Genomic DNA, 10,484 nt, shown 5'->3' on the forward strand with positions numbered 1-10,484 from the left:
GGATTAAAGGTGTGCACTTCCATGCCCAGCTTATGTTTGGTTTTTCCAGACAGGGTTTCTCTGTATAGCCCTGTCTGTCCTGGAACTCACTTTGTAGACCAGGCTGGCCTCTAACTCAGAAATCCGCCTGCCTCTGCCTCCCGAGTGCTGGAATTAAAGGCGTGCACCACCACGCTCATGTTGATGTTTTATTTTCATTCCTAGTGACAATTTTCAGATTAATTTTTCTTCTGTTTAGGTGTTTAGTATTTACTTATATCCAACTAAATCACTTTCTCTGTTTCACAAATTCCACTTTAACTTCAAATAGAAAAGTTGAATTAGGACTGGAAATGGTGGCACTCACCAGCAATCTGAGCACTGCAGAGAATGAACTGCGAGGATTGCCACAGTTGAGGCTAGCCTGGTAAACACTGTCATTTTCCAGGCCAACCTGGATTATACAATACAGTAAGGACGCCCCATCCCCCCCAAACAAACACAAGGAAACCAACCCAAACCCCAAACAAACAAAAACCACCTTAAACTGATGCCAGGGGCAGTTGCACATCGCTTGTAATCCAATGCCTAGGAGGTAAAGGTAGGAGGGCTCAAGTGTAGGACCAGCCTAGGCTACACCCCAGGACCCCGGTTTTTAAATCTACAAACAAGCCAAAACCTAACGCTGACATTTTTAGGCCTGGAAGGCGGTTTGAGTCCTAGAGAGCTTTGCCTTGATGTCCTGGTGCCCTGGATTTCATGCCAGTACTGCAACCCACCAAGACGACGTATTTTCTCGTTTTGGACTTGTGTGTATCATGGAGTGACAAAAGCTGTCTAATGTTGAAACCACAGGTATTTTAGTTACTAAACTCACACGTGCTTGTCTGTTGCTCTTTTAGAAGGACGATCTGGAATCCCAAGAACAGCTTCCCTCTCCTTCACCCCCCACGTCCCAGGTTGATGCTGCTATTGGGTTGCTAATGCCTCCTCTCCAGACCCCTGATAACCTCTCGGTTTTCTGTGACCACAATTACACTGTGGAAGACACCATGCACCAGAGGAAGAGGATCCTCCAGCTGGAGCAGCAGGTGGAGAAGCTCAGGAAGAAACTCAAGACTGCCCAGCAGCGGTGCCGACGGCAGGAGAGGCAGCTTGAAAAGCTCAAGGAAGTTGTCCATTTTCAGAGAGAGAAAGATGACGCATCCGAGAGGGGTTATGTGATTCTACCAAATGACTACTTTGAAATTGTTGAAGTTCCAGCATGAAAAATGAGATGTGTTAGTGGGACAAGACTATATACCTTCTTTTAGCCTACATACAGGAGTTCTTTTGAAAAAATAACACTTAATTACTTGTATTAAAAAAATATTTTTTTAAAATAAATTAGATATATACTGTAAAATTGTAATTTTTTTTTTGTTTGTAATTTCAGAGTTTCTACATTTTAACAAATATTTTAAAATCCTTAAACCACCAATATAATGTTGTATATTGGTTTCAGGATGGTGGGTTGTTTTTCATTTGAGTATTTATAGAAATAATGTAAAAATAAAAAGTAGAGAGGGTAATGGTATGTTAAAAATGATCTAAGTTTAAAAATTAATACCCTTTATTGAGATAATTTATAATTTAATTCAGAAGTATAAGAGCATAGGACAGAGCCTTTCAGAATATAGAGGTGTATATACACACATTTTGTATTTATAGCCAGAGCTTCATTTATTTTTCTCAATCACTTGTCAAAAATGAACTGTCAAGCCAATATTTGAGGCAAACAATATTTTGCTGTCTTCAGAAAAATCATTCCATAGTTAATAGTTTCATAAAGAGTAGAGTTTTAAGAGGAGGTCCTTTTTGTCCCTAGCGTTATGAAATTGGAAGTGTGTCTTGGGGAATGGCAGGCCTCCAAGTCAGGTATTGGCATCAGCGAAGAGAAAATTGGGGGCTGGGCTGGAGAGATGTTTCAGTGGGTGAAGGTGGGTGCAAGCCTGGCTGCCTGGGTTTAACCCCTGGGGCCCGTGTAAAGGTAGAGGGAGAGAACCACTCCACAGAGTCACCTTCAGGTCCCCACGCGTGCTGTGACAACCTTCTAAAGAAAGAAAAGTTGGGACCTGGCTCCTGATATGCTCTGATCATCCCCTGGCTAAAGGCACCCGTTTCCACAGCTGTAGTTAAATCTGCATTCAGACCTCTGACAGATTATTTTAGTAGAGTTTGGTTTGTACTATAATACGGTACTTTTGCCCTTAAGTCCTTGATCATTTTGCCCTTAACTGTTTGATTTTGGACAAGACATTGCATAGAAAATATTTTTTTCAACTTTTAAGTTAGAAGTTATATCCAATTTACTTCAAGTGACTTACGTTCAAAAGTAATGTGTCGTGTTTGTGTCACCGTTGAGACTTAAATATTGCAGTTTCTGTTCACACTGTGGATTGTGTTCTGACTGTGAGAAAAGTTACGTATATTTCAAATATGTTCTGAGTGAACAAGTGCTGATAAAAGAATTCTCTAGGTGTAGGAGAACCGAATTTTATATCTCAGAGGACACTGTAGTTGAAGAGTAGCGGGCCTTTCAAGACAGTATTAAAGATATGTTATTCCAGAATCTTGTGGACTTGCTTTTTTCTTTCTGATTTACTACCATGCTGAGAATAGGTAGCACTTTCTTTTTACTACATATAATTAGCTTATAATTTCGTAAAACTGACTGGGAGGAGGAGCTAGACACTCAGCTGAGAGTCCAGTGACCCCGCCCACTCCCTCTTTCTAAAAAGGCTGATCAACAGTCTAACCCAGCTATGATGATCTTTTATAAACAAACACCGCTCGTCTTATGAAGATGTGTTGCAGACATTTTTAATCCCAGTCTGGAGTTTCTAACCACCTTTGATCATTCAGGTCCTGGATAGGAGACACACAGCTTTTATTATTTACAATAAGCCTTAAGCAGCTCAAGAGCTGGACAGACACCTACCCTCTCTGCTATTAGAATCTACATTTCTATTGATAACCCCCAGTTATTACTGACTGTGTTTCAGCTGGGCTGCTCTTAACTCCAGTTGGTTAGCTCTCAGGACCTGTTTTCATGGCTCGCCTAAACCATGGTGGCTTCTTTCTCCTCACCTTCTCTCCTTTTGGGTGGTTCCCCTCCAACCCCAAACCCAGGAATCCTAAACTCTACCAATTTCTCTTCTGCCCAGCTGTCTCCATTTATATTTTCCAGTCAGAAATAACTTGGTCACTAGGGACACTAGGTTTTTCGGGTTGCACTTAGCATTACAATGCACAGAGCAAGACCAAACAAAGATGGCTTTTGTTTGGCTTAGAGGATGTCACTGTGCTTAACAAAAAGTTGAATACATGATAACTTTAATGAAAGGAAGCAGAATCCAAACAGCAGACATAGAATAATTTAATGAAGTTATATTACCTGTGTGCATATTGTTAAACTATGCAGCTTTATATGTTCTCGGGGAAACCTTATAGAAAACACAAGATACTCTATGTAGTATGTGGAGTCCTTTACCATAACTGTGCTTTTGGTTTGAAATGAGTATTTGTAGCAAAGTTATAGATGAAGCAGACACATAGCAAAACATCATCAAATTGATGTCTATGACTTCCAGCAAAACTCAACAAGAAAGACCTGTGAAAACTAATGCTGGAGTTACCACTGGGAGAAAGCATCCCAGAAGGTATTTTTACTATGGACATCTTTTTACCTCGAGATAAATAATGGTACACACGAAAGGTAATGTTCCTTTAAAAAAGTGAGCTCATGAGACATTGGACAGGAGCCTTGTTGTTCAGTCCAGTGACAACTGACTGGACCTAAGTCCTGTCTTCCTTGTACCCTGTATAGATTGGTTCAGATGATTATTATCACCTGTTGGGTCGTGCATTGGAAATGGACATTAATAAGAGACAGAACACAGGTGTATATATTAGAGTCTTACACATGATAACAATACTTGGTTTTAAATGTTTAAAAGATTTATTTTTTTACAGTGTGTTCCATATTTATTACATAATCGATGAGAAAAACAACTTTTAACACAAGAATGCCAATGTATTCCCCTCCCCACTTTTTGGACACATGAATACAAAATATCCCTGCAGGCCAAAAAACCCCAATCCCAATAACAATAACAAAACCTCTGCAAAATTTAAACAACCGTTATCTTATTTCGCGGAGGGGTACAAACCCTTAATAGCTTATAAAGTACCTCGTATCGCTGGAGACAAACATCCAGTCCAAAGTCATAAAATACATTTGAAAACACTACAAGTCTAACCATACAGCAACCATACCATTAGTCAGACGAACAAACACATACATTTTCAGTCAGTAGACCCAGAGAGAATATGAATATGTCGGTAGGAAGGAATAAGAAAATGGTTGAGCAATAAAGATCTTTCCTTTAACTCTTGAAGTTGAAGCAGCGTTAGTTATTATGAGGCCCTTAACCTCTGCTTTCGTAAAATGATACCACAGCAGCCACCTTGCCACCGAGCAAGAGAATCTCAGAGCATATCCGTGGAGGGTAGCCCTGGCGTAGAGAGGGTGAGCCTGGTTATAACTGCGTTGCCTTTTCCCACGGGAAGAAAGAGGTAGCTGAGCCAGGTGGGTGGGCTTTGACCCAGGATATGGACTGGACCCCAGATCCTAAGGTGCAGACCATTTAGATGCCTGCTTGTAAATCCTTGGAAGCAGCATATAGAACAGTAAGAACGAATGTGGTTCACCTGACTGCATCAGCTCAGGATTCAACAACGAACACCAACAACAAAACATAATTGATTCAACATTTGGGTCTTTCCCATTCTTAATGTCCTATGCTCCCTAGCCCCAGATTGTCACTCTTTATAGAGTTGCTACACCAGAATCTTCCACACTACACGACAGTACCTAAATAAGCTGCATTTAAAAGAACCAAACAGCCTAACACTGCTAGAGAATGCACGCCTCCCATTGGTTGACACATGCATAAAAATTCAATCAGGTTTTTTTTTTTTTTTTTTTTTTGGGGGGGGGGTACCTATTTGAATTGCCAGCCCTAGTTAACTTAAAACTATGCATTAAGTTTTGTTTGCGATGGTATTACTGCAGTTCCGATTCTTCAGTGATCACCTCCTGACTGTTTAACCCCTCAGCAGATCCTCCTCCCCGGTAATCGTAACTCTTCCATATTTGCCCAGGACAACAGCATCACACACGTATTGGTACCGTTTTCCTACAAGAGTCGGTCTCCTGGCTTTTCCTCCAGCTCCATACTGATTCACCCCCAGCATACTAGGACTGGCAGTGGTGTTTTGGGAATTTTGTTCATGGGCAAACCTAGAACCCATTTACAATTGCGAATGGAACACAGCTCGCTCACTGTTCCATCCCGTTGGAAGATGGCAAGAGTCTCTTCTGTGCATTGTCAACAAGCGAGCCCTAGGCACTCCAGTGCAGGTGTGGTGCCTTCTGGCCAGTTACCAGCCACCAAGAGTTCTTCACATCACAGACTCCAGGCAAGTTTTCATTTTCCTAAAAAAGCTTCCTTCCCTGTCCCCTCCTTTTGGGTCGGGAGTGGCTGTGCTGCATATATATATATATATATATATATATATATATATATATATATATATATATTTGTTTTTTTCGAGACAGGGTTCTTCTGTATAGCCCTGTCCTGGAACTCACTCTGTAGACCAGGCTGGCCTCGAACTCAGAAATCCGCCTGCTTCTGCCTCCCAAGTGCTGGGATTAAAGGCATGCGCCATCACGCCCGGCTGCAGATATATTTTTTGTGCTTTCCTCAAACAGGTGCGTATACAAGCGGCAGTCATTCATCAACACATCCTGATTTGTATTATTCAAGTGAGGTATTTGCAAAAAAAGGAAGATCTTAGGGAACAGACATCTGCTGTCACTTCACTCCTATGCTGTGCTTCAGCCACATGACTTGCTTTTCCCCCACTGTCTGCAGAGACTAAGGATGTCCGCACCCATCCTCATGTGCTATAGGACTAGATGAACATTATAAACTTTCTTGGAGACCTGGCTCAGCCAACACTGGTGACACTGCTGAGCGACAGCACAGGGGAATGTAAACATGAATGTATCTACGCACTTGTTGAAACAACTGAAGGGAGACAGGCTTTCCATTGCTGGGATTATAAGAGGGCTCGTTTCACAGATTTGAACCTTGGACCAACTAATGAGTTCAAGCAAACAACCTTTCCCATCTCATCCTGCATTTCCCACCAACGGTTTCTACATAGAGACTGCAAAATTGATTTTAGTGCATTGTGTCTGTCTTTTCCCCAGCACCCTCCTCAGCCATGAGAATGTAGTAGTCTTGCTCCTATAAAGTGATCTGGTAGCATAATCTAAAGATTATATGACATAAGAAGATCTTGGTTCCTTTGACATTGAATCTCTAATATTCCAACATTCGCTTTCACCATTCCCTTTTGCTGTTTTTCCTTAATATGTAGTCTGTAAGTCCATATGACATGTCTCCATCGAGATAGGAGGCAAGGCACAGTAACGCTAGGAATGAATGCATTTCCGTTTTTTAAAGAGGGCTGCCTGTCAGACAGCCTGGATTATAAAAGCCACATTATAATTTGCCACTCGCAATCTTAAGTATCTGGTTAAGAACCTGCAATCTAAAGGGCTTGGTGGGGGCAGAAACAAGGCAGACAACGAGCATGGGGCAACGGATTCTCAAGAAGAGAAAGAATATTCCAGTTGGAGAAAAACAACCTTGGAGATGCTGGCAGAAGGAGCAGGTATCAGGAGCCAGAATAGCCTGAACACCCAGCCTCCAGCACAGACAGACTGTCCTCAACTATTGTAGCTGCCATCTGCAGGAGCTTGCCCAGTTCCTGGCAATATAGCCTTTGGGTCCTACTCGGGATATGCCTTCCCAAGTTTTCCCTGGGCTACTCCAAATTCACTGAGCTTTCCGAGTCTAGCCATTGGCTACATCAGGCTTTGGTGAGACAGCTTGTTCTTTGCTGAAGCTCTGCACCCACTGAGTATTAATTAGTGAGCAAGTAAGTGGACTAGCTCTGATCTCCAACAAGATTCAAGCAGAGGAGGAATTGTAGCTGTTGGGCTTAGCAAAGCCCCGGATGTTTTCATTTATGGTCTTCTGCTGCCCTCTGCTGGCTCGTGTTGGGAATACCCAGGAATCCAGTGTTCTACAAAGACTGTACACTGCCAATCTCACCTTCTCCACACATGTGCACACAGTTTTTTCACTGCGGCATACTGTGACTACACCGAAATTTGCTTAGCATAATAATAAACAAATAAAGAAAACATACATAAAAGAACACACTTGTTACAGCTCTCACATGGTCAGAAATGATATTTCCTATGACCTAGGAGTCTTGAGACTTCAAATGCATGTTTCGGTGGCTTAAAACACAGTGGTTTACTCCTAATCTCATGTTTCCAAAGGTTGTAAACCTTTTGTAAGTTTGGTAAGAATTGTTCTCGGCTTTTAAAAACTATGAGATCCTATGTACCTTTCATTCTGGATTGTCTACAGTCTTTGGTGGTTCCGCTATCATGTTCTAGGACCACACAGGAAAGAAAAAAGTAATAAATGGGGGCTGGAGAGGTGGCTCAGCAGTTAAGAGCACTGACTGCTCTTCCAAAGGTCCTGAGTTCAATTCCCAGAAAACACATGGTGACTCATAATCATCTGTAATGGTATCTGATGCCTCTTCTGGTGTGTCTGAGACAGTGACTCACATACATAAAATAAATCTTTTTTTTTTAAGGTAATAAATAGAGAAAATCCAGCAGGCTCAGAGATTAAGAACACTGTTTGCTCTTTTAGTTTGTAGGAAGTGCAGAATGAAATCATCAAAATAGATCACTTTATGGGAGGAAAATCAGCTTACTGGGACGGGGTACAAACTGTCTGGCTGCCTCAGAGAATAGAGAATAGAGCCAGGGTGAGGGTGGGGGGAAGGGAAATGTACCAATTTTATTGAGGGTAGAAAGAGAGGTGCATGCCAGAACAGCCTGGGGGTTAGAGTGGGGACTTGGATCTGTTGCAGGCTTCTGGGATTAATCAGTTGATGGAGCAGGCATATAAGGGAGAGATTATATAACTGGGAGAATGGAGCCAGGATTCCTTGAAAGGCCAGGCATCTGTCTGCTGCCCAGGACTCTCTGGGCCCTCCGTTTGAGGATATGGGTCTGAGAGTACTTCTCTTAAAGTGGAGTGTCGAGTATGCAGCACTGTGTTAAGAACTTAGGAAGTGGCAAACATTAGAGAGGCCAGAAACACTACTGCATAGCTGAGTAGTGGGTGTCTGTATCTGGTGCCAGTGCCCACATCCTGGTGAACCGCAGCTGGCATGCCCTCGCTGTCCTCCAGCCTCCTAAGCAGTGTGTGTCTGCTTCTGACACAGTTCTGCTGGTTTCTAAGCGTGAAGAGGGTTGTCTTTATGGCTTGTGTGAGTCCAGGAGAAACACGCAGCTCAGACTAGCCCAGTCTGCTCCCCATAAAGTAATCACAGAAATAAAATCCGTACAATGACTTTGTGTGCAATTAGTGAATTGGTGAATACTAATTAATTCAATAATTAATACTCTTGGGTATTGAAAATAAATCAAAGAGCCAGATGGACTTACCAAATACTGATGACACCTAATAGCAAAAGAAAGAAAGGAACAACAGATAGGTGAGCAGGAACCCTTCTGGAAACAGAAGCAAACAAAACAAAACAAACACAATGTTACAACTCAGTAACTTGTCACTCTTAATTCGTACTGCATGTGTCTTGATGAGTCTGTGCATGTGCTTTGTCACACTGGAGTTTAGCAAGTGAGACCTCATAGCCTTGGCAAAAGCTCTGAGCCTGGAAAGGCACAAGGGTTGATCGGGATACACGCACATCATGGACACGCACATCATGGACACATGCCCTTTCTCTAAACGTGAGAACAAAACCGAATTCATATGCTTGTGAATGTTGTGCTTACATGTGAGGGAAACAAACCTAAGGCAACAAGTGCTGGGTGTGCATGTGTGTGTGTGTGTGTGTTACCAGATGAGGATAGAATCTGGAAAAAAGTTACTATTGAAGAAAAAGTTACCATTGAAGAAATTAATGTATGTACATTATATATAACAAAGACTACACAGTGTATTGTAAAATGGTTTCCCCTTGGCACTTTACCCAGGCCAGTTACTCTTGGCCCTTTCAGGTTTAGTAATTTTGTGTGCGTGCGTGTGTGTGTGTGTGTGTGTGTGTGTGTGTGTGTTTCGAGACATGGTTTCTCTGTATAGCCTTGGCTGTCCTGGAACTCACTCTGTAGACCAGGCTGGCTTTGAACTCAGAAATTCACCTGCCTCTGCCTCCCAAGTGCTGGGATTAAAGGTGTGCGCCACCATGCCTGGCATATTAGTATTTTTTTCTAAATTGACACCATTGTTTTGATCCCTGTTTTGATCCCTTGTTGTAGACAGTATTCCCTCCCTGCGCCCCCTCCCCCGCACCCCCAGACAAGGTTTCTCTGTGTAGCCCTGGCTGTCCTGGAACTCACTCTGTAGACCAAGCTGGCCTCAAACTCAGAAATCCACCTTCCTCTGCCTCCCAAGTGCTGGGATTAAAGGCATTCGCCACCACCACCCGGAGACAGTATTTTATTTATTGACCATTAGACAGCCTTGACCAGCACTCCGAGTTCCCCTTTCTTCCATTGCTCTAATACAGTTATCTTGGAATTGGTAGTTAAGAAAGAAAGCAATCATGACTAATAATCATTTGAAAATTTGAGCCATATGTTTTATAATTTATTTATTTTATTTTATGTGCATTGGTGTTTTGCCCGCATGTATTTCTGTGTGGGTGTTGGATCCCCCTGGAACTATAGTTATAGACAGTTATAAGCTGCTATGTGGGTGCTGGCAATTAGACCCCAGTCCTTTGGAAGGGCAGCCAGTGCTTTTAACCACTGAACTATCACTCTAGACCCACTCTCTTATAGTGTTCTATAATTTGTTTCCTCAAAAAAATGATCTTTCAGTGTTTCATGATTGATTCATTTTATCTTAAAAGAATTCAATATTTCTGTAGTTTTCTTTTTTATTGGAAATAATTTTTCATACAACATATTCTGATCACAGTTTACCTCCCTCAAGACCTCCCAGATTCTCTCTTTAGAAAATAAACAGGCAAATAAAAACGAACAAACAAACAAGAATTAAAAAACAAATAAGCACAAGAAACATATACACACATGATTCATTTAATGTGTCTATCATACATAATACCACACATGATATATCCAATAGGTAGGTTATAGCAATATCGTCACATTTACAAATTTCCAACACTGAACAATAGGAGCAAAAGTTGAGTGCCAGTCGGGTGGTGGTGGTGCAAGCCTTTAATCCCAGCACTTGGGAGGCAGAGGCAGGCGGATTTCTGAGTTCGAGGCCAGCCTGGTCTACAGAGTGAGTTCCAGGACAGCCAAGGCT

At 42.0% G+C, this 10,484-nt stretch overlaps 1 protein-coding gene across 1 annotated transcript in view; it reads left to right on the forward strand.

Moving 5' to 3' along the window:
* The window catches only part of Thap1 (THAP domain containing 1), a 5,094-nt gene extending 3,710 nt beyond the window's left edge, over nucleotides 1-1,384 (forward strand). Inside the window, exon 3 of the mRNA XM_021219554.1 lies at nucleotides 882-1,384. Within this exon, the coding sequence (XP_021075213.1) occupies nucleotides 882-1,247 (366 nt within the window). The 3' untranslated portion in view covers nucleotides 1,248-1,384. The remainder of the gene's footprint in view (nucleotides 1-881) is intronic.
* The last annotated feature ends 9,100 nt before the right edge of the window (nucleotides 1,385-10,484 follow it).

The sequence above is a fragment of the Mus pahari genome, chromosome 19, assembly GCF_900095145.1.
Source record: "Mus pahari chromosome 19, PAHARI_EIJ_v1.1, whole genome shotgun sequence".
Classification (NCBI taxonomy): Eukaryota; Metazoa; Chordata; class Mammalia; order Rodentia; family Muridae; genus Mus; species Mus pahari.